At 50.3% G+C, this 23,430-nt stretch overlaps 1 protein-coding gene and 1 long non-coding RNA gene across 2 annotated transcripts in view; both read right to left on the bottom strand.

Moving 5' to 3' along the window:
• LRP5L (LDL receptor related protein 5 like) overlaps window positions 1-23,430 on the bottom strand; it is a 93,827-nt gene that overhangs the window by 45,788 nt on the left and 24,609 nt on the right. The window contains exon 2 of the mRNA XM_027856009.1: window positions 7,296-7,692. Coding sequence (XP_027711810.1) covers window positions 7,296-7,692 — 397 coding nt within the window. The remainder of the gene's footprint in view (window positions 1-7,295; window positions 7,693-23,430) is intronic.
• On the bottom strand, window positions 397-3,474 carry LOC114038641. The gene is made up of 3 exons (XR_003568580.1): window positions 3,393-3,474; window positions 2,313-2,361; window positions 397-946 (listed from the first exon to the last, which is right to left on the bottom strand). It is a non-coding gene; the product is annotated as an uncharacterized LOC114038641 (long non-coding RNA).

Genomic DNA, 23,430 nt, shown 5'->3' on the forward strand with positions numbered 1-23,430 from the left:
CCACAGGTCAGGAGGGGTGGTGCCCATGGAGGCAGGCAGGAGCAGATTATGCTGGTTAAGTGCTGCGAGCTTACCTGCCAAACGCCAAGGGGAAAAGGATCTTTCTGGTAGCTGGGTGGAGAAATCAAGCGTTAGCCTTGGAGTCGGTAAAAGCCCCAAATTCAAATCCGGCCTCCGACGCTCACTAGCCGTGTGACCCTAGGTGAGTCGTTTAATCTCTGCCTCAGTTTCCTCATCTGTTCTCAAACTCCCTAATCAAAGTCCCTGTGAATGGGATTTTTGTCTGCAAAAGGCTCACTAAGATCCAGCCACATTTCAGAAAGCAGAGAAGTGAGGAGAAGGGGCAGAGGCCAGGCTGGGGAAGAGCTTGTTCAGTCTGGGGGGGGGGACCCTGCCCTCTCCCCTCATCCCCACCTCCCCACCCCACTCCTGACTGTGCCACCCACAGTCCGATTCAGGGCTGGGACTGATCCCAGGGTTGGACTAGTCCAACCAGTTTGTCGTACACAGGAGGAAACTGAGGCTCACAGAAAAGAAGTGACTTGCCCAAGGCCACGCAGCTATTTTATAAAAATAGTCAATCTATTTTTAACTAGAAAAATGTGTCCCTTTCAGATTTTTGGCACCAGAAGAGAGGGGCCACCTCACCAGTGAACAAGCCAGCCATTAGCACGCGGTTTTCGCAAAGCCCCTGACGACTACGGGAGGGCCAAAGGCTAGCTTGGCTGTGAGTGGCCCTGGAGGGTGGAACGAGGGACAGGAACAAGGGCAGGGTCCTGCAGACCAGCAGTTTCAGCTGGACAGAGGGGCCAGGCTGCCTCGGGGTGCTCCCCACCACTGAAAGATGGCTGCTTGTCCACGGCGGCATTGGAGGAATCCTCAGTCAGAAAGGGGCTGGATCCCAAGGCCCCCAAGCTTCTTTGAGGTTCTTTTCAGCTCTGACATTCTGGGGCAGGGGAGGAGGGAAGGAGAGAGTGAGACATCAAGAGCCCACCAAAGAATCCCATCAAGTCCTCACCAACGAATACTGACAGTGTGACCCTGGGTAAGTCACTAACCTCCCAGGATCATAGATTTAAACACAGAAGGCATCTTAGAGGCCACATGATGGTGACTCCTCATCATTCGGATGAAGAAACCAAGGCCCAGACTGGTTCGATGATTTGCCCAGGATCACACCCTTGTAATTGGGCATGGTAGGGTTTGAACCCAGGCCTTCCTGACTTCAACTATTCAACCTCTCTGAGCCTCAGTTTCCCATCTATTAAAATGAGAATGACAGTAGTTACACTCCCTTCCCTTGCAAGGATGTACTAGGGACAGTGCTTTGAACAACTTAACTTCAACTGCCTTACTTCGATCAATAAGTGGGTAAAGACCTATCCCGTCATGTAGAATTTCTTACTACGTGTAAGTTATTGCGCCGTGGCCCCCTCACCAGAGTCACAGAGGGGCTGCCGACTAAGCCAGGTTTAATGGCCTTGGGTGCTAGTGGATGCTCCATGATCTTCACCAGATCCAGACCCTGAGACCATCTGCCATGAGCTGGGAGGGCCTTGGAAGCCATCTTGCCCAACCCTTTCATTTTCCAGCTGAGAAAATTGCAGCCCAGAGAAAGGCAGAGGCTTGTCCAGAATCACAGAGGTCCTGGAGGAACCCACGTCCTGCACCATAAGCACCAAATCCCATGTTTTTGTTTTTTTTCAGTGCACCACCCCAGCTCCTGACATGATTTGAATACATGATCAGAAGATTTTAGAGAAAATTAAACAGAGAGGGGAGAATCAAACATTTTCCAAGCATTTCGATTATCCCCCAAATCTCAATGGCACCCTTTCAAAGAGCAGAAATAATTCAAAAACAGCACCAGGATTTGAAGTCAAAGGCTCCTTCCCCCATGGCGCCAGAGCTATGACGATTGAAGTTACCGCCAATAAGGCCAGATAAAATGTCTCAAACCTCAGAAGTACAAATCATTCATCGACCCTGCAAAGGCAACCTTTGAGGCATCTGACTTCAGAAGTCCATGACTCGTGTTTTAAAAATTAACCCCAAACAGCTTGAAAAGAAAAGTCCCTAGGCGAAATTTAAAGGGCAGCGACACACCACGCAAATGTAAAAGGATTAGACTGTAAAGCGATAATCGCCTCTACTCCCCAAAGATAAAAACAAGCTACAAGCTAAAAAACAAGCCTTCTCCTCAGGACACAACTACCACTGATGGGGATTTGGAGCTGCGGTCAGAGTGTTGGAAGCTTTTTTATTTCTACAGGAAAAGATGATATAGGTCTGGAGGATTTTCACTTATTTACCTGGGTTTGGAGCACCACACTCCTGAGCTATTCCGGCCTCAGAAAAACTCTGAAATATAGAGGAAATGATTCATGCCATCTCAGTTCTTCTAGTCAACACTTCCCTGCTCCCTCCACCCCCCACCCATTCAGTCCTTCTAAATGCCTAATGAGGCCAAACGGAGCTGGAATGGGCCAAGCAAGCCCTGAGAAGTAGTGAGCTACATGGCTCTCCCCACTCACATCAGAAACCAGTAAATTACACCGTTGTAGTAGGCTGCACCAGGATGTTCAAGTGGTGAGAATCCTATGTTTAAGAGGCTACCACAAAGCCCTTGTGCTCTTGTCTTTTCCTATCTCCAAATAAACAACCAACTTAGCTGAGAGAATGCGTATCCCTCCCTTCCCCACCACGGAGGTGGGGGGCTGTGGGTATGGAATAGTACATATACTGTCAGGGGGTTAATGTGTTGGTTGGTTTTGTGAACTGCTTTTTCTCCCCTCTTTCTTTTTCAATCTTCACTACAAAGGATGGCTCGTGGGTAGAGGAAGAAGGAGGGATAGGAAAATGAAATTTAGAAAGGAAAGGAAAATGATATAAAAATTATCATAAAAATATAAAAAATGTGTTTAAGCAGACAACATCCTGGCCTGTGTAAGAGTTCATGAAAAGAAGCCCTAGAGACGGGTTTTCCCGGGGAAGCATTTCTAGGAAAATGCAGCTCCAGACAGCCCATGAAAACGGTTCCTTTTAAAACCATCAGGTATGATTCAAAAGCCTTGGACTCTGTAATCACAGCCAGGAGTACTGGGATTTCAGGAGATGTCCTTAAATTTTCCTTTACTCATGCTAATGTCTAGTGGTTATTTCTGGCAGCTTGGCTGTGTTAATCCTGACACTACCCAGAAAACCCAAACCACGACTACGGATCCCCCACAACACAAAGTGAGGGCACATTGCTCAGGGAATTTTCTGGTTATGAGGGTGGCAGGTATACCTTTCATGCCATGCCACAATTAAGGAAGGAAACAGGGACTATTGAGCCTGGAGACAAGAAGGGAACATGTCAGCAGTCTTTACATATATGAAAAGCTACTCACACAGAAAAGAGATGAGATCTGTTCTGCTGGGCCCCCAGAGGACTGACAGGCAAGCTCTGCAGATGCTTTTCCGGGAGCCATGTGGATGGGAAGAGAAGTATTGCTTTCCTAATAGCCGATTGGTTAGAGAAAGGCAGTGTTACGCTCTGACACCATCTACAGTCAAAGAGGAAAAAACCTCCCAAAGGTTTGTTTCTACTGCCCCTTGTCATCCTCTGGTTTGAGAGAGAGAAACAGAAAGGGAAAGACAGGCTTTGCTCTGCTGTAAGTCGTACTGATTGGAGCAGAGGCATGGCGTTGCTGAGAGCTTAATGGAAAAAGCAGAATCCCTCACTGTTTGTTTGAGAAACTTCTCAGAGGCCCACAGCAGATCTGAGGAGCTTGGCAGTTTTCAGGTTTAAGGGAACTGCTTATCACTGAAAAAGCGTAACACTCAGTGTACTGCCAAGGGTGGCTGTGTGTTAAAAGAGACTGACTTCAACAGCCTGACATCTCAGCAAGTCACTAATAGTACAGATGGCTCCCTAAAGAGATCAAGGACATCAAAGCCAGCAGTCTGGAGGCATTACTTGCCTCAGCGCCACGTGTTTCCCCATTCACAGGCCTCTTGACTGCGTGTGCCCACTTTCCCCATGGATACTGTGTGCATTGGAGAGAGTATGATTGAGGTTTCAGAGCTAACTGTTACATTTTTCTTATCCCTGTTTTTGCCTTCTATTGGGTAAATGTTTGCTTTTGCCTCCTAGTTTAGAAAATGTTCTATGTTCAAGAGTCCATGATATTAATGTGATTGATCTGCATAAATGGGAAGCATGTTGGTGGGTGCTCAGAAGCTACAATGTTGAGTATTATGAATGTTTCCCTCACACCTGGGTTATCTCTAGGACCCTGAGAGAATGGAGTTATTATTGCCTTATAGTTACTATTCTAGGGAATCATCCTCACCCAGGTGGGGTGAGTAAACCAACCATAACCTGGAGAAAGAGAGCCTGGGGAGAGTTGGGCTGCCCAAAAATAATAACATACATAACACTAAAGTTTGCAAAGCACTTTATAGGCACTATCACGGTTTAGTGGAGAGAATATTCAGCTTGGGTCAGGAAGACCTGGATTGAAAATCTACCTCTAGCACTTACTAGCTGTTCAAACATGGGCAAGTCACTTAAGGTCTCCGATCCTCAGCTTTTCTAGCTGGAGAACGGGGGTAATAACATTGCCTACCTCATAGAATGACTGTGAGGCTCAATTGTGTTATTGTCTGAAAAGTCCGCTTATCATCATCGTCGTCGTTTGAAAGCTGAGGAAGCAGTGTGGGGCGGGGGAAGGAAGGATGCTGGAGTCTGAGGCCCTGGTTCAAAGCTGAGCTCAGTCACTTACTGCCAGGCGGGTGACCTTGGGCAGTACACTCTGCCTCTTTAAGCCTCTCTAAAATAAAGAGAGTGGACAGATGGTCTTGATTTCCATCCCCGACCCTAGGAAGATTCGAGGGTCAGAAATGATGCGCCTTGTCCACGATCACACAATCATCAACGCCAGCAGAGGCACTTAAATCCAGCTCCTGCTGCCCCATCCTGACTCTCATCATCGTAATCGCCGCATCTGACATGCGCTCAGGACCGAACACGACTGCCCCAGGCTCTCAGGGAAGTATTCAGCGGAACCCTTGGCCTTCGCACTCGCTCCCTGATGATCAAAGTCTTCTGCACTGCTCCTGCCAAAGGCCTTTCCCTCAGGAACCGCCACTCCAAAGGAGGCGCCACCCAGCAGCTCCTGGTGACCCCCCAAAAAAAGGGTCGACCCCTTTAGGCCAGCCCCAGAAACACTCAATGTGGCAGCAAGCCAGGCCCCCTAGGCACCTAGACACCCACAAGGGACCTGTGACGTCATCAGCATGGGAGAGACTCCTGGCAGTGGAGCTCTCTGCCTCATCACAGTGAAGAAAGTCCCAGGGAGTTACCGAGAAGAGACGGAACACAGATGCTCAGTGCCAGAGGCAGGATCTGAACCCAGGTCTCGCTGACTCTAGGCTCAGAGTACTGCCACTAGGCAGTAGGCCACTAGGCTACGCTGCCTCTATTGTGTGCCCAGAAAGGTGAAGGGACCCTAGGGTCCCACAGAGCTAGAGGGAACCTTTGAGGCCATGTAGCTAGTCTAACCCCCTGATCTGACAGCTGAGGAAACTGAGGCCAGACCAGGTAAGTGGTAGAACCTGGGTCTGAATCCGGCACATAGTAAGTGCTTAAGACTACTGAACTGTTGACTCAGACTACACCTAATGTCACAGCATCAGCCCCAACATCTCCTATTCAGGTACTGCTATTAGAGTACCAACCAACCTGGGCTGCTCATTCTCATCTGAACAGGACCTGGGCTTCCCATCTGGAAAATGGGGATATCAGTATCCAACCGGCCTGGTATCTCAGGTATTAATTAATTAATTAATTAATCTCAGGTATTAATAATATTAATAATAGCCAACATCTATGTAGTGTTTATTATGTGCCAGGCACTGTGCTAAGCGCTTTACAAATATTACCTCATTTGATCCACACAACACCTGGGAGGTAGGTGCTATCACTAGGCCCATTTTATAGATGATAAAACCGTGGCAAACAGGTTAAGTGACTTGTCCGGGGTCACACTGCTAGTTTGTGTCTGAGGCTGGATTTGAACTCGGGTCTTCCCAACTCCAAGCCCACCACTCCATCCACTGTGCCATCTAGATGCTCCATAAGAGCGTTAAGGTTTGGAGAGGGTTTGTGACACCATGCCTAGCATCGATACCTGGCACATAACTCGTCCTGGGGAAATAGCTGTGGAACTGAGGACGACCCTTCCCAGCTCATGGCCTTCAAATGAGGAGACTGAGCCGCTGGAGAGCTCCCAGTGAGGTAGGGAAGGAGTCTTCCGTCTCCTCTTCTAAAGACCAGGGTGTTTCTCTCCTGAACTTACTAAGGAATTCATCTTCTGTTAATTTTCCCATTCAAGCCCTGACTTCAGATAAGATGGTGCAGGGACAAGAGTGGTGCTGGCCTCAGAACAGGGCCCCCAAACCAGCTCTGACGCTGCCTATCTGCATGACTGTGTGCCAGTCATTTCACTTCTCTGAGACTCAGTCATCCTACCTGTAAAATGGGGTTAGCAATGCCTCTCCATTTCTGAAGTGCTTTCCAGCTCTATATCTATGACTCTGGGACTTCTCTCTCCCACAGGCATGTCGTGAGGATAGGAGAGGTGTGAGCTCCAGGCAAAGGAGTTATTCTTTATATATTATTTAATTATTTAATATTTATCATTGATATTACTAGCTGTGTGATCATGGGCGAGTCACTGAAAGTCGCTGATCTTTTATATTACCTGAATTAGGTCACCAAGACCAGCGTTCAAGCACCATTTTGGATGCATAAAGTCTCTGACCTGGGCAAGTTGCTCTGTATCTCTGAAGACTGTAAGTTATAGGAGTTACCAGTCTACTTTAGTGGAAGGAGTTCTCACACTGAGAGGTCCCATCGTTGATCAAATCACAGGTTGACATCCCACCACCAAACAAAATCAACATTTGCACCCATTTTCCATCGGTCTGCTTCTACAGAGAACACTGCAAAAGTCCATTTTTTTTTAGAAGAATTATCCAAGCCCTTTCAAAGAGCCTGGATGTCAAGGCCATTCTACACAACCCAGAGACGCTTACCAGTTCCAGCTTACGGCCCGGCAGCAGCTGACACGTGTGAGTGCACGACTGTCTGATAAACAAGACAGATCAACCTAGAGAAGGCCACCAGGAGAGAGCCTGGCAGCTGTGATGACGCCTCCTCGGCCTTCCTCTCAATTCTGCTCCCATCTCAACCCAAGAAGCAAGACCGTCGGCCCTGGTGGCCTTCAGAACGCGGGAGCATCACTTACCCGTGAGCAGGGTCCAGCGCGATGGCCCGCGGCTGGTCCAGATCTTGCCAGAAAAGGACTTTTCTCGAGGTTCCATTGAGATCGGCCACCTCGATTCGATTGGTCTCCGAGTCTGTCCAGTAGAGCTTCTTCCCGATCCAATCACACGCCAAGCCATCGGGGGACACCAGGCCGGAGATGATGACGTTCTGCACCGCGCTCCCTGACTGGTTAAAGTATGTTTGCTTGATGGCTTCTTCACTCACATCCGTCCAGTAAATGACACCCTGGGAGTACTGGAAGTCCACAGCCGCCGCGTCCTCCAGGCCGCTCACCACAATGCTGGATTCCAACTTGGCTCCTCCAGCGTCCACCAGCCTCACGTCCCGGCGGTTGGCAAAGAGCAGGAGCGGGGAGGCTGCAAGAGCAAACGTAAATGTTGAGCCCCCTCAAGACGTGCTGGGCTACCACCCCCGGGCCGGGCTCCCACGTGACCCCTGGCTCCATGTGGACGCCATCAAGATCAATTCCCTCATTTTACAGCTGAGGAAACTGAGGCACAGAGATGGGAAGTCATTTTACCAGGGTCACTCAGCTAAAAGGTGCCAGAGACAGGATTTGAATCCAAGACCTCCTCCTTTCCATTCCAGCATACTATCTATTACCACACAATGCCTTTCTCTATGATGCCAGCATTAAAGTTAGATCTCTGAGCAATTCTTTTTTTAGTGGACAAGAAGAAAAGAGTTAAAGCATGGCTGTGTGTTCACTCATCAGCTAATGGGGACTGAAAGCTGTCTTCCAGTATTTAAAGGGCTGTCATCTGGAAGGAAGATTAGCCTTGCTAGGTCAGGACTAGGAGTAATGAGGGGGATGTGCCGAAGAGGGAGTTAAGTTCTAACTCAGGAAAAACAAACCAACTTCCTAAGAATGAGAGCTATTTGAAAGTAGAATGGGATGTCTGGGGAGGGAGTGAGTTCCTCATAACTGGAGGTATCCAATTAGCAATGAGATAGCCATTTGTCAGGAACTCAATGGTATGGTGTAGGATGTGCTTCTCGGGGCAACTGTTGTCTGTATACCTGGGATGTCTGTGCAATGCAGGTCTGGCCCGTGGGAAGACCCAGAGTCCTGTGTCTCGGGCACTCTCTCTCAGAGGAGATGTGCAGTCTCACAGTGGCACCGTCTCCCTGGGGAGATGGCTTCTGGGTGAAATTGCTGACGTGTGAGGTCAGCACTTTGGAGAGTTACAGCAGGGGTGGACGTTCTGCCGCTGGTCCCAGTTGGCTAATGAGGCAACAGGCTGCGAAGCCAGAAGTGAACGCATCTTTCCAAAAGCCTGAGAAGTTCGGGGCGGCTCTGTGCTTCCTGCACGTCTAGGGGCGGCAGGCGACTCCTTTGCTTAGCCTTTAAATTTTCTGTTTATTATTAGCACCCTGGTACTATGCATATTATAAATTAAAAATACACATGTTGGGGGGAATGCTCAAAATTGTGTCTTTATGAGCCCTGTTGTTGAGTTGTTTCAGTCGTGTCTGACTCTCCACGACCCCATTTTGGGGTTTTCTTGGCAGAGATACTGGAGTGGTTTGCCATTTCCTTCTCCAGTTCATTTTACAGATGAGGAAACTGAGGCAGCCAGGGCGAAGTGACTTCCCCAGGTTCACACAGCCAGTAAGTGTCTCAGGCCTGACTTTTTTTTAATTTTTTTTTCTTTTTTAGGCAGTTGGGGTTAAGTGACTTGCCCAGGGTCACACAGCTAGTAAGTGTCAAATGTTTGGTCTGAGGCCGGATTTGAACTCAGGTCCTCCTGACTTCAGGGCCGGTGCTCTATCCACTGTGCCACCCAGCTGCCCCTCAGACCTGATCTGAACTCAGGTACACGATCAAAAAAATTTGGTCAAGATGACCCCTGAGATTCCAAACTTCTGGGTAAGACTGGACACAAGGACTTGGAGGGAGCTACAGATACACTGGTACCGTCCTTTGTTGCAGCATGTTTTTCATTGTGAATAATTTTTAGTATGATATTCAGTTTGGGTTTTTGGCAAAGCTGCTTGGGAGAGGTGGAGGGCCCCATGTCCAGACCTGGGATTTCACTGGCACAGGGAACACCTGTCAATCAATCAACAACATTTAGTAAGTGCCTACTATGTGCCAGGCCCTGGGGATACAGAGGCAAAGGAGGCAATATACCAACAACTACATACACAAATGCTGGCGGCAGGATAAACTGGAGATAATGCCCAGAGGGAAGCTGCCAGTATTAGAGATGGGAAAGGCTTCCTGGAGAAGGCGGGGCTTTAGCTGGGACCCGAAGGAAGCCAGGAGAGGAAGATGAGGAGGGAGAGAAATCCAGGCATGGAGAACAACCAGTGCAAATGCCTCGAGTCTGCAGATGAAGCATCTGGTTCCAGGAACAACAAGGCGGCCCCTGCTGAGGAAACTCCCTGGGCTTCGATGCACAGCATCAGGCCCTCAGTGACTCTGATTTAATTACCTACCACCCACAGGCCTCAAATGCAAGACTTGAACCCAGGGCCTCCTGACTCAGATGCTGCCTTTTCTAAGCTCGTTAAGCCCCAACCACAAATAACTTTTCAGCTCGTCCTCAGCCTGTATGAATATCAAGACATGTACAGCAAAGGAAAACTAGCTGGCCCCACCAAACCAGGCCAACCACATTCAGCAGCCCTGAGCCAACTGGCCTCAGACTCGAAACTTTGGTTCCAGCCCTGGCTCAGAAAGGTGATGGTTTTTCAACTTGGCAAATAGCATCTGAATGTAACAGCCCCAAGCCCAAAGGAGAGGCTGACAGACAGAGAGGAGACTTGTGACTCGCCAGGCCCACAAACAACTACAGTGTAAGGAAAACTGGGGAGATCTGAGCAGGCTTCCCAGAGAAGGGGACACCCGAATGGAGCCTTGAAAAAAGGCAAGAATTCTGAGAGACGACGACGGGTGAGGGAGGAGGGCATTCCAGGCCTGGGCATAGCCTGTACCAATGCATGGAGGTGGGAAATGGACCACCCACCGTTCACAAGCATGTGAATAGCAGTAGAAGGAAGTCAGGTTGGACAGGTGAGTGGCAGGCCAATGGTCGGTAACTCCAGCCAGGTTAAGGAGTGTGTACCTTATCCCAGAAGCAATAGGGAGCCATTGAAGATTTTGGAGCAAGGCAGTAATAGAATCAGATCTGTACCTTAGGAGGATGACTTTGACAGTTGGAGAGAGGATACAATGTAAGCTGGAAACAATGGAGACAGTTCCCCTTCCCCCCTCCAATTTTATGCATGAGGAAACTAAAAAGAGAGGGCCCTCAAGTTCAGGGCTCCTGCTACTTCACCACAGGCCCCCCAGGTGTGGGGGTGGGGTGGGGGCGAGCAGTTCTAGGCACAAGTGATTCACTCCTTCTAATTCCTCCCCCCTCCTCCCCCTCCCCAAATAGTGCTCCCAGTGAGTCCCAAGGCTCCTCGGATGGACATGTGTCAATCATTCACACTCCGCCCCACATCACTGTTTTCATGAAGTTTCACTGAGCTCCCAGCAGCCAGAGGAGCTGGTCTTGGAAGTTTCTGACCATCTGTGCACACATTGTCCATGAACCTCACCCAACATGATTAACTTCTACAGGACAGATCCTGGCTGGGGGCCAAGTCTAGTCCCAGATGTTCCCTTGGAAATAGGGATCAAGATCTATTAGGCAAAGCCAATGAAAACTAGGTAATTCAATCTACTCCTTTTCAATTCAATTTCATTTTAATTAAATGAAATACAAGCTCTCTTCTAAGGACCCGGCCTTCTCCCCTTGATGTTACTTTGTATGGTGCTATAATACTTTGTATCAGCATCATGTGCGGGGGGTCTGCCTCTTTCTCTGTGTAGGAAGCGTCTTCCTAAAATGTGATGCCAGGAAATGCACAATGCTCCAAAATGTGATTGGACCAGGGCGGAGCGCACAGGGCCCGCTGATTTCTAATGCAGTCCAGCCATCAGCTTTGGGGGCTGCGGCTGTCAGCCAGATTGTTTGCTTTGTGAGGGAGTTTTGTTGCTAGAGTTGCAGGATTGGGGGGGTTTTGATGGTGTTTTTCCTTCCTTCTTTCTGAGCTAAAAGGCTCAGGTCTTTTGCAGACAAATAGCCACCCAGTCAACCTTCCCATCATGCACTTGTGATGTTGATTTTTTTTTCCAATCTGAGTTCAGTATTAAAGTTTACACTCGTCCAAATCAAATGCCATCATCTTAGATTGAACCCAGTGCTCTTCAGCTGTCAAAATCTCTGGATACCCAATGCCTGTTAGCCATCTCTCCAAGCAGGGGGTCATCTGAAAATGTAAGAGGCTTACCATCAATGGCCATACCAAATCTATCCTCAGACACTTACCAGCTAGGACACCACTTAACTTGTCTGCCTCAGTTTCCTCAACTGTAAAATGGGAATCATAACAGCACCGACTTCATAAAGTTGGTATGTGGAATACATGAGATAATATTTGTAAAGCATCTAGCATAGTACCTGGCACACAGCAGGCATTATATAAATGTGTTGCTCCTTTCCCCCTCCCCAGATCTCTCTCCATTCAGCCATCTTGCCTTACATAGTAAGTACATTAAAAAAGTTTAAGACATAAATGAATGGGGGCAGCTGGGGGCAGCTAGGGACAGCTAGGTGGCGCAGTAGATAGAGCTCCGGCCTTGGAGTCAGGAGGACCCGAGTTCAAATCCGGCCTCAGACACATGACACTTCCTAGCTGTGGGACCCTGAGCAAGTCACCTAGCCCTATTTGCCTCAGTTTCCTCATCTGTAAACTGAGCTGGGGAAGGAAATGGCAAACCGCTCCAGTATCTCTGCCAAGCAAACCAAGCAATGGGAAGCAATGGGGTCATGAAGAGTCGGACAGGACCAGAAATGACTCAGGAAGGACAGCAGCAGCAATCTTATAAAGTAGCAGGGGAGTGGAGTCGGTAAGTGGGACCTCAGGCAGGCTGGCCGGACTTCAGGCCGGCTCTAGCCAGGGGGATGGTTAGGGTCCATGGGGAGGGAGTCGTGCACACTGGCACGGAGGAACATCACTCTGGGGAAGGAGAAGTGAAGACGACTGAGCCCTCAGGTTTGGCTTCAGCACAAAACATCCTCCCTCCGCTTCCGCTGTGATCGCCGCCCAAACTGGAAAGACGGCATTTTTTGCACCTTCCAGAAACTGTGTGTTCTTGTTAGGAGTTGCTGAGTCGGTCACGTTTTCCCTTTCAAAGGCAAACAGCTCAAAACCTCTGGGTCTGCCTATTGGTTCACAGGGTTTGGGCTCTCTCTTTCCAAATCAAGAAGCTAGAAGTAGCAGAAACTGCCTTCAATGAATGAGGCTTAAAAAGAGACTGAGTTGGGGAAAAAAAAAAAAACCCAACCAGCCCACACCTGCTTGCTCCTATAGAAACTGGGCGTCCAAAGGCCAACGATCTGAAATGCTTAATAGCTCACATGCCAGTGTACTTGGAGGCTTATAAAGCCAGGGAACCACCTGCCTCCTTGGGCACTTTGAGGGGAAAGCATGGTGATGGCCATTTTACAGATAAGGAAACTGAGGCCCAGAAAGATGGCCAAGGTCACAGAGCCGGAAGGAGTACAGCCAGGATTTCAATCTAGGTCTCTCGACTTTCAGTCTTAGACTCTACAGATGGGAGAGGACTTAGAATTCATCCTTCATTTTACCACTGAGGAGAGTGAGGCACGGAGAGGTTACCTATCTGGCCTAGCATCACAGAGCCAGGAGAATTCGAATGAGGGTCTGAGAGTCACAGATTTAAAGCTGGCAGGGACCTCAGGGGAACTCTAGTCCAGCCTCCTCATTTCACAGATGAAGAAACTGAGGGTAGTCTTCCTGACTTCCTCTGGCCATTAAGCCGTGTGGCCTCTCACTGCTTTAGCACAGTCTGGGTTTTGGTTTTAACCAGTAAAGGGAATTTCACAAGAGGAGCCATCTTGTATTAATCCAAGTTGGCACCTTGTCTGCCAGTTCTGGTCTTAGAGGCTTGCCTAGGGCAGAGCTGCTGAACCACATTAATGTATAATTGGGAAATAAAACTACAATAGAACACAGATAATGTTAAGATGTGGTTTTCTGAGACAATACGCACAGGCAGGGAGCCTTCCCTAGGGGTTGGCGGCTCTCCTTTCTACAAGAGTTTGACACCAGGGCCTAAAGCTCTAAAAGACTGAGTGATCTGCCCAGGGTCCCACGGCCAGTATCTGTCAGAGGCAGGACTCCAACCCAGGGCATCCTGCCTCCAAAGCCAACACTCAATTCACTCTACCTCTACTTGCTTAAAATGCTGCCATTTGAAAGTTATCAATGAATTCAGGATTTCTAAGTTTTTCAGTGAACGCCAGCACCAACTCATAAGGACTGTTGGCTTGGAAGTCAAAAGACCTGGGTTTGAATCCTGACTTGCCACTTTCCCTGGCTGGGTGCTGCTTGCCAATTTACTTCCTCGCCCTGTTGGAAACACTTCCGTTCTCTGTACAATAAAGGCATCAGTGGGGGATGAGGTAGCGGGCTGGATAATCCAGGAAGTTCTCTCCCCCATGAAATCCGAGCTCCCCTCCCCACCCTGGCCTCGTTGGCTGTAGCCTCAAACCTTAGACTTTGTGTCTTTCAGCCCTGGCAGAATGGAAGGTCCCTGAGGGCAGGGGCTTTTGTGGGGGTTGTGCATCTTCGGCAAGGTGCTCAAAAGTAGAGTCCTTGGCCTTCTCCTTCCTGACCTTAGCGAAAAAAGAGGCCTTCAGACCCCTTTCTGTCCCTCCCTCGTTAGAATGTGGAAATACCGTCAGGACGGAGCTCTGCCAACCTTATAGCACTGACCAGTGCTAACACGCCTGGTTATTATTCCTGGAGAGCAGGGACTGGGTTTTTGCCTCTTTGTACCCCAGTGCTTAGCACAGTGCCTGGCACATAGTCAGGGCTTAATAAATGCGCGCTAACTCTCCCACTGTGGGAGGACAATCATTAATTAGCCTGGCTTCTGGATTCTATTTCTATAATTGCTTTAAGTGTGGCTAATATGAGCTGCACATGTTGGTGCAGGAGCCATCAGAACAAGGCCTGGCTGGAGAAGGGGAAGTCAGCCTGAACAGCCCCAGTCCTCCTGAGGGGTCTGGCCTCCCTGCTCTTGGCGGGGGAGGGAAAGGCAGCCAGGCCCTGGGACTCTGGAGAGTGGCCCCTGACGCCAGGTCAAGGAGGCCAAGTAGGGGAGGAGGAACAGACACAAGAGGAAAGGGCTGGAGATCTGAGAAAGAAGGAAATGGGAGAAAAAAAGAGAAGTGGGAGAAGGAAGGAAAGGAAAGCACCAGGGACTGAACCCTGCCCTGGGCATCAGAAGACTCGACTAAAGCAGCTCTGAGACTTTTTCCAAATTATTTGATCTCTTTGGGCCTCAGTTTCCCTATCTGTAAAATGGGAGGTGATAATACTGGCACTCCCAAGGATGCTGGGAAAAGAACACTTTGTAATTCGAGACTTGGATTTTGAAATATTCAGAGGGCCAGGGATGGAATCTTAGCTCTGTTATTTAACTACTTGTGTGAGCTCAGACAAACCCCTTCCCCTATCTGGGTCTCAGTTTCCTCCTCTGTAAGAAAGAACCCTCTAGGCTAGATGGCAGTTCTAGGGAACAATATTTGTTGCTAATTCTCAAAGCCCACCAAGAAAACAGCCCCAGTGATGGGCAAAGGAAACCTGACTTCAGGCCCTTCTAACTGCCAGTAAGATAAAAAAAATCTGAGGGGAGGGGGGAGAAGGGGAGAGAGAGAGAGGAGAGAGAGAAGGAGAGAGGAAAGGGAGAAGGAGAGAGGAAAGGAAAAAAAGGAGAAAGTGAGAAAGAAGAAAGGGAGAGAGAAGAAGAGAGAAAGAGGAGAGGGAGAGAGAAGGAAAGAGGAAAGAAAAAAGGAGAAAGTGAGAAAGAGGAGAGGGAGAGAGAAGAAGAGAGAAAGAGGAGAGGGAGAGAGAAGGAGAGAGGAAAGAGAGAACGGAGAGGGGGTGAGAGAAGAGGAGGAAGAGTAGCACCCAGCCTGCCTGAAGGCCTGTAAGAATAGTGAATATTTATATATATATAGAATTTATAACAGATGGCTGGGCTTTTTTTTTTTTTGGCCATAGCCTATATTTTACACTGTTTACACGGTTACCCCAAGCACAACCCATTTCAGGGTAACCCAATCCACTGCAACTCTACCAAAATAACAAGCATGTTTAGTCCAAGCCTGACTTCTATTCACCAAGCATTATATTGGCGCCTTCCATGCCTCACTGGAATTCTGAGGGTTCTATATGAAGGATGAGTTATATCTGAGCCCCAAGTACTGAGTAATGAAACAGTAGCCAGCTATGCAGACCTAAAAGCTTAGACAGTCAAAAAATGGGCTCCCTGCCCTCAGGAAGTTTATAATCCCACAGAAAGCTCCTTGACAGTTATTCCCATGGCTACATCTCTAGCCCACCCAGAGCCTAGCAGGGTCCCAGAGAATTCTGGGGACAAGTAGAAAGTCTCTGAGCTGGGAGGGACCCCAAGGCATGGAGTCTGGCCCCCTGCCTGAGTGAGCATCTCCTGAACACCTCAGCCACCATGCCGCCCTCCAGCCTGGGCTGGGAGAACTCCAGTGCCCCGGAGCCCACCCCCTTCACAGGCCTCCCACTCCATCCTGAACCAGCTCTCGTGGCTAAGGAATCCTTCCCTACTCAGAGTCAGAATCTGCCCCTCAGCTATGTCTGCGCCCACCCCCACGGCTCTCAGGGGCAGCGCTGGGGGTCAAGCAGAGCTGAGCCTAATCCCCCTCCACATGCCAATCGCTCTGACATTTGCAGACAGTGAGCCTGCCTCCCCTCAGCTTGTCTCCCCAGGGTCTGCAGCTGTTCCTGGACTTTTCCCTTCAGGGCTACCAAAGCCTGAAGAATGCCTACACCCACCCAGAAAAATGCATGGATGAAAAGCATTTAAAATGGAAATTAGGGGGGGGAAAGGGGGCCGGCCCAAGGAGAGTGGGGGAGCCAGACCCGGCACACACCAAGTGGATCTTAGTGAAAAATGACCAAAGCTAGGAAAGGGGCCCCTGCCATGGGGTCTTCAGGAAGGTCAATGGCTACGGCCAACCTCCCCCTCCCCTCTCCTCGGGGACGCTAGCTCTTGGTGGGGCTAGTTATCTGAGAGTGAAAAGAGAGTGAAAAGGGGAGTGAAAAGAGGATGCATAACGGAGCTGTCACGGGCTGGGACCCAGGCTCAGACCCAGGCTCACTCTGTTCTGGACCAGAGTCGCTTCAAAGGTCTTAATACATGTGCCTGTTGACTGACTGACTGAGGGCTTCTGAGATCCCTGAAGAAAGAATGTTTACACAGGCGCGCACACGCACACGCACCCACGTACCCTGCACATACACACATACAAACTCACAGTACTTCCACACCTGCACACACATTCACTCACACACACTCTCACACAAAGAGCTTAGAAAGAATTTTTCCAAGCAATAAATCCACATGAACAATAGCAGTATTGGAGGGCGGAGGAAGTCATCGTCCCCCAACATGGCAGGATGCAGGGAGCCCCCGGAAACCCTGGGCTCTGGTCCAAAGTGTAGGCTTTAGTACTGGAAGGAACCCTGGAGGCCCATCGAATGCAAACACCCTCTTTTTCAAATCAGGAAATTGAGGCCCGGGGAAGGCAAGGGTCTTTTCCGAGGTCTCGTACTTAGGAAGCATGGTAAGTGGCCAGATAGGTCAGGATTCAAACCTCCTCGGCACTCTGTGAGTGACCCCAGACAAGCCCCAGCACCTTAGACAAGCCTCCCACACCCAAAGCTCTGAGTGGGAGGCAGCCTCCCACATCAGGAGCTCATTACCCTTCACACAAGCAGCAGAGTTTTCTCTCCAAAACCCAGAGGCAGAGGAGTTCACCTGCAGAGCCCACCTCAGGCTGCCTTCTCTGACTCCAAAGGTGACCTCCTGCTTCCCTCCATTTCCATCTGCTGCAGCCAGGGCCGTGGGGGCACTCAAAGGGCTCTGGACAGAGTCCAGACAAGCCCCCTCCCTTCTCTTCCCTCCTCCTATGCTCATCCCCAAAGGTGGCCCTTCTCACCACGGACCACGCCTGGACTCCAGGACCTCCCAGGTCCGGCCCCTATGTTGGCCCCAAACATCATGGGCAGCACTTTGTACGACTGTCTCCCGAGCGCCTCCCAAGAGCCCTGGGAAGGAAGAATAGGCTCTATTGTCCCCATTGAATAGATGAGGAAACTGAGGCTCAGAGTGCTTTCTAGGCTGCAGAGCGGGAAGGGAACAGTGATGTCACCAACTCCAACCATCCCATTTTATAGATAGGGAAACTGAAGCCCAGGGAGATGAAGCAATTCCAAAGCAAGAATCATGTACTCAATGTGACTGGGTGTGCCAAGGGCTGGGGATACAACAATCCTTGCCCTAAAAAAACCCTACATTCTAGTGAGAGGAGACAGCTAGTGGTGCATGGCTAGTGGGGATGGGAGACATCAGGACGGACTTCCTGTAGGAGGGGGCTCCAAAGTCGAGTCCAAGAAGCTAGGGACCCTGAGAGGCAGAAGGGAAGACAGAACACATTCCGGGCATGGATGGGGGCAGGCTGGGCAAAGGCACATCCTGTGTGAGAACAGTGGGAGGCCTCTTTGGCTGGCCTGGGAGTGAACAAAGGAGAGGAATGTATAAGGCTGGAAAGGGAAGTCGAGGCAGGCTGTGAAGGCTGTAAAGGCCAAACCAGAATTTCTCCTTCACTCTAGGGGTGATAGGGAGTTACTGAGTAAGAGAGTGATGCCACCAGCCGTAGGCTTTAGGAAAATTGCTTTAGAAACAGTCCCAAGCACAGACAGGAGAGGGCAGAGAGACCATTTGGGAGGGTAATTGGGAGAAGTGCAAGGAAAGGTGAACTAGACCCACCCCATCAGGGGCTCTGAGTGACTCAGGTCCCCGGGTGAGTGGCCAGGCAAGGCCGGGTGATGAGCCTTCTGCTTCAGCAGGTGGTGGCTTGCTTCAGCTGCCCTAACTAACAGGGAAGGAGCCAGGACTTCGAGGAGGCCTCCGCTCTGAGTAGGAGACCCTCGCCAGGTCAATGGAGCTGTCTGCCGCTCTCCCTGCCCTGGGCTAGCCCTCCCCCACACCCCCTGCTCTGGCCCTCCAAACCTCATGTTTCCTTAACCCCGTAATCTCCATCCTCTGCTCTCCCCAGATCCCATCGAGGCTTCACCGGCTGGGAGAGAAACACCAAAGCCCACCCATCAGAGGCCAAGGAAATGGGAAGCAGGAAATGGGGCTTCGGAGGGGGAAGGAAAGACCTGTGACTTGAAGGGGGAACATGGAAGGATGAAAGGGACAAAAGGGACAGCTGGGCCCGTGAGCAGTGGGTGCTAAGGCTGGCCGGGGCTCAGGGAGCCTGACCTTGGCCCCCCCCACAGAATCCACCAGAGCACCAAGGGTCATTTCTAGAAATGCTGGGAAAGATGGTCAAGTCCTGAGCCTGGAAGAGGCCCAAAGAGGGCGGCAGCCAGACCAGGCAAAGGGTGCCAGCCAGGGGGCAGCCCACAGTCTGTTGTTTACATAAGTCCTGGGCCCAGGACAGCCTGCCCCCCTGCTCCGGCCTCTCCCCCCGCCCCGCCCCTCTAGTGCAGTGCCAAGGCCCAAGGGGCAAAAGGTGCCTGGGCATCCAAGGCCCAGGAACCCCAGGCACATCCTGAAGCCCTTGGGACCCTCCTCCAAAGGCACCTGGAAAGAGGGGGGCCTAGTTAATTGGGGGCACCCTTTCAGTGCTGATGCTGGGCTCTGTGGTTCTAGGCTCTAACCCCTCTGGAGAAGTTCTTTCTCAAGCTAGGACCAGTTATCCCAGTAAGCTGAAGGGGGCTTGATTTGGAATTTTGTCAGCACATGTTCAGTTGTGGGGTGCAAGGCAGGATGCATCTACCGCACACACCAAAATGCACCCCAGCTCAGCAATTATGGGCCCGTCTTGACTCCATGATGGCCGAGGCAAGGTCCCAAGACACTCACATCTGAACCGTGTTTGCGTGTGAGCCTCAAGGCTAATGAGAAGGTTTAGGATAACGGCGGAGCAAACGACATCCTTCAGCGTCCCAGCTGGACTCGCAAGCCTGCAGTTTGGGCCCTCACATTCTTATTTTCAACAAAATATAGCCTGCTGATTACACACATGCCATCCTGTGTCACACACTGGCTCCTGGCTCTGCCCGTCGGCCCGAGTTGGGGAAGCTAGAGCAATGCTTGGGCAGCCTAAAGATAACTTGGAAATCACAGGATTCCAGTTGTTTTCCAGCACTTAGGACCGTGCAGAGCTGATTGGGCAGCACAGGGCACAAGGAGCGAGGGAAAGGGGGCACGCCTGGCATTCAGGAGCCCCAGCCGGGCCCTCGAGGGCAGATCCCGGCCCCTCTCTGGGCCCAATTCCTCAGGATCCCCGGGCTCAGAGATTTTGAGCTAGTGGGGTCCAGGGAGGTCACCTAGTACAAACTATTCCTTTTACTCAGGAGGGTACCGCAGGGAAGTGACCTCACCAAGGTCTCACAGCTAGTAAATAGCAGAGCTGAAACTTAGGTGGTATAGTAGACAGAGTGCTAGGCCTGGAGTCAGGAAGACCCGAGTTCAAATCTGCTCTCAGACACTGACTTCACTATATGACCCTGGGCAAATCACTTAACTTCTATTTGCCTCAGTTTCTGCCACAGCGGCTGGAACATGGTAAGTACGACAGAAATGTCAGCTATAATTAGCTACTAACAAGCTCTCTGCCTGGCTTTTCTCACCTCTAAAATGAGGTGATAACAATGGCATCTACCTGCCAGCACAGTTGTGAGGATCAAATCGGACAATAATTATCAAGTGCTTAGGACAGTGCCCAGCACGCAGTGAGCGCTGTATAAATGTTAGATACTGCCGTTACGAGTATTACGATAACCCACGTTCTGTGACTACAGATCCAGGCTTCTTTCTCCCACCAATCTGTCTCTCCTTTGTCAAAGAAAGGATTGGACCAGAGCAGGGGTTCTTAACAAGGGCTCCATAAACTAGCTCTTGAAATATTTCGACAACTGTATTTCAATATAATCAGTTTCTTTTGGAATCTTATGTGTTTTATGCATTTAAAAAGTCTCCCCAGGCTTGGCCAGACTGATGCCAAAGGCACACATGGGCATACACATGCACACGCAAGTGTGCGCACACACACACACACACACACACACGTTTCCCAGACACTTTGTTGTAGAGCGGACTCCACAACGCAAAGAAAGATGAAGAACTGGAGACGGCCAAGCCCAGAGATGGGGAGTTGGCAGGGCCTCACTTAATGCAGGGGGAGACTGAGGCTCAAGAAGACTGATTTGGCAGGGGGTCCCACAGGCAGCACAAATAGGCAAGTTTGCCGTGAAAAGCAGCCAGTGCCACACCCCTGACTCCCCAGCCAGGATGAGGGCCAGAGTAGCCAGAGAACTACACTGAACAAAGGCAGGAAGACCTGGGTTCAGATCCCGCCTCTAACCCGAGCTGCGTGGTCATGTCAGTCCTGTGGGCCTCCACTTGCTCATCAGTAAGATGGGGTTCATGACACCTAGCCCCTACCTCTAACCATCAGCGAGAGGCTCGGATGAGATCAGAGGACCTCCAAGGGACCTTGGAAGCCACTGAGTCTACCAACCTTATGTTAGAGGTGGGGAAACTGAGGTCCTGAGGGTTAGATTTAGCCAAGGTCACATAGATAGTAAGTGTCAGAGTTGGGATTTGAACCCAGGACCTCAGACTCCAAAGCCAGCATTCCTTCCACAGCAAGATTCTGCCTCCCTAGCAACGTGTCAAGAAATGCCGGCTGGGACACACCAAGCCCCTCCAGTGTTCACGTCTTTGAGCCCCTTTTCATCAGCCCCTTTATTGACTATTGAGAAATTCCATTTCAAGAGACTGGGTCTCTCCTCGAGGATTCTGGGGCCAAACAGAACCTCAAGGGCTAGAATGGAATAAAAGCGCATAGGATGGCCGAAGAGGACGAAGTGAGGGTGAAGACGAGAAGATGTGTGATTCAGGGCAGGAAGAGAAGGCACAGCTCTAGGCATCAGTCTAGGAAAGTTCCCTTGTGAAAGAGCTGATTGAATAATGAGGAGAGAGGTGCTCCAGGCAGGAGGCTTAGCTTAGAAAAAGGCATGGAGGTCAAGCAGTTTCCAGCTCTTGACTGTATCTATGATCCTTCGGCCTCAGGAAGTAACTTCAGAGGACCTGGGTGCCAGTCCTCAGTCTACAACCTTTGTGATCCCAGGTGAGTCGCTCAGCCCTTTCTGGGCCTCAGTTTACACATCTGTAAAATGAGGTTGGACTAAATAATCCCAAGGACGCCCCTCCCCCTAGATCTATAATGGATAAAACGGGCCTAAGAGTAGCAGAAGACAGAAAGATGGGAAGGAAGGAAAGAGAAGGGTTTGGGTAAGGAGGGCCTGGGAGCGTGTCAAGGGTCTAGGGTGGTGGTCCACAAGTCTCAGTTCTGGTTAAGCCATCAAAGCCGCTTGACGTTGTGCTAAGACACGGGGCCACCCTGCAGGGTGCCAGGGACTAGACCCCGCCCCTCAAAAGCGGAGCAAAGCGCTCTCCTCCCCCCCCCCCGCAGATTGGACGCTGCTCCAAGGACAAAGACACTGTCATTTTTTACAGACGAGGCTTCCCAGATTGGGGGAGGGGAGGCAGACCGATGATTTCATCAGTACTGGACACCCCGATGCAGATCGGCCATGCAGCGGCAACAGCCAGTAGAGCAGAAGAGGTTCCCTGGGGCCCAGAGAGGTTGAGTGACCTGCCCAGAGTCACACAGACAGGATGAGGCAAAGAAGGAGGTGCCCTCTGGCCCTCCCTCTCTCCTCTACCCTACCTGGCTCTTGCCTGGCATTAGAGGTGACTAATGAAAGCGTGCTGAGTGCTGATGAACCTCATGAGCCCTGAGACGCTCGGAACGGCGAGTGAACAGAGCCCACACCCCCCTCCGGAGCTCCTGGAGGGGGTAATCATCTCACCTGGACAGTGTGTGCCTCGCCTGGAGGAGCAGAAGAAATGGCAGGTGTGCGCACGATTACAATGAGCTAATGTCTAACAGCTTCGAGGTTTGCAAAGCAGTTTCACATAAAGCATTAATAAGGAGAAAGCAAACTCACATTTGCCAGGAACCCCCTGCTGTGAATCCAATTCAAGCAGCCAATAAAGGCTGGGGGTGGGGGTGCTCTGCTGGGAAAACACCCCACCCCCTACCCCACCCCCCGGGATGTGGCAAAAAGAAAACATGGAGTGAAAGTTCTCCTGGATGGATACAATACTATCCAGTTAAGTGAATACAAAGGAATGTTGCTGGGGAAGCCAGCACTAAGGGCTGGGGTGGAGGGTCGGGGGAAGACCAGGAAAGGCTTTGGGCTAAGCCTTGAAGGGAGATTGGGGTTATAAAACTCAAAAGTGAAAAGGGAGGGCATACCAGGTAAGGGGTTTGGCCTAAGCAAAGGCATGGCGATGGGAAATGGCATGATTTATACAGGAAACATTAGCTGTTTAGTGGTTTAGCTACTGTTATTTTGAATTCTTCTAGGGATCCGGGGGAAGGCAACTCACTGTAAAAAGAAGCTGAGAGACATTAGTAAGTCAAACAGGGTTTGTTATTGTTGCTGCTCTGGGCAGGGTGTCCCTGATAAAGTGGTCCCTCTTTTCCCCATTAACTTAATCATTTCCAGAGACACCTGCTAGCTGTTTCTCCTGTTGAAGTATAATGAACCAGAGAACTCAATTCAGATACTGACTGTGCCACTTACTCTTTGTGTGACCTTGGGCAAGTCACCGCCTCCTTGAGCCTCAGTTTCCTCATCTGTAAAATGAGGGGATTGTACTAGATGACTTCCCAGGTCCCTCCCAGCCCTAAGTCTATTATTTCCTTGGTGCTGCTCCTAGCCCGGTTCTAAGCTTTTCTTTCCCCGGCTGATTATACAACTTACTGATCTGGCCTCAGTTCTTTCATTTCCTGCCATTTGGCCTCTTTTATCCCAAATGCTCTGTAACTTCCCCCATTATCTGCTCGGACATTAGCCCTGAAGAGGAGGCAGGCTGGGAAGGAAGC

Source organism: Vombatus ursinus, unplaced genomic scaffold (assembly GCF_900497805.2).
Source record: "Vombatus ursinus unplaced genomic scaffold, bare-nosed wombat genome assembly UNPS02011369.1, whole genome shotgun sequence".
In the NCBI taxonomy this organism is placed as follows: domain Eukaryota; kingdom Metazoa; phylum Chordata; class Mammalia; order Diprotodontia; family Vombatidae; genus Vombatus; species Vombatus ursinus.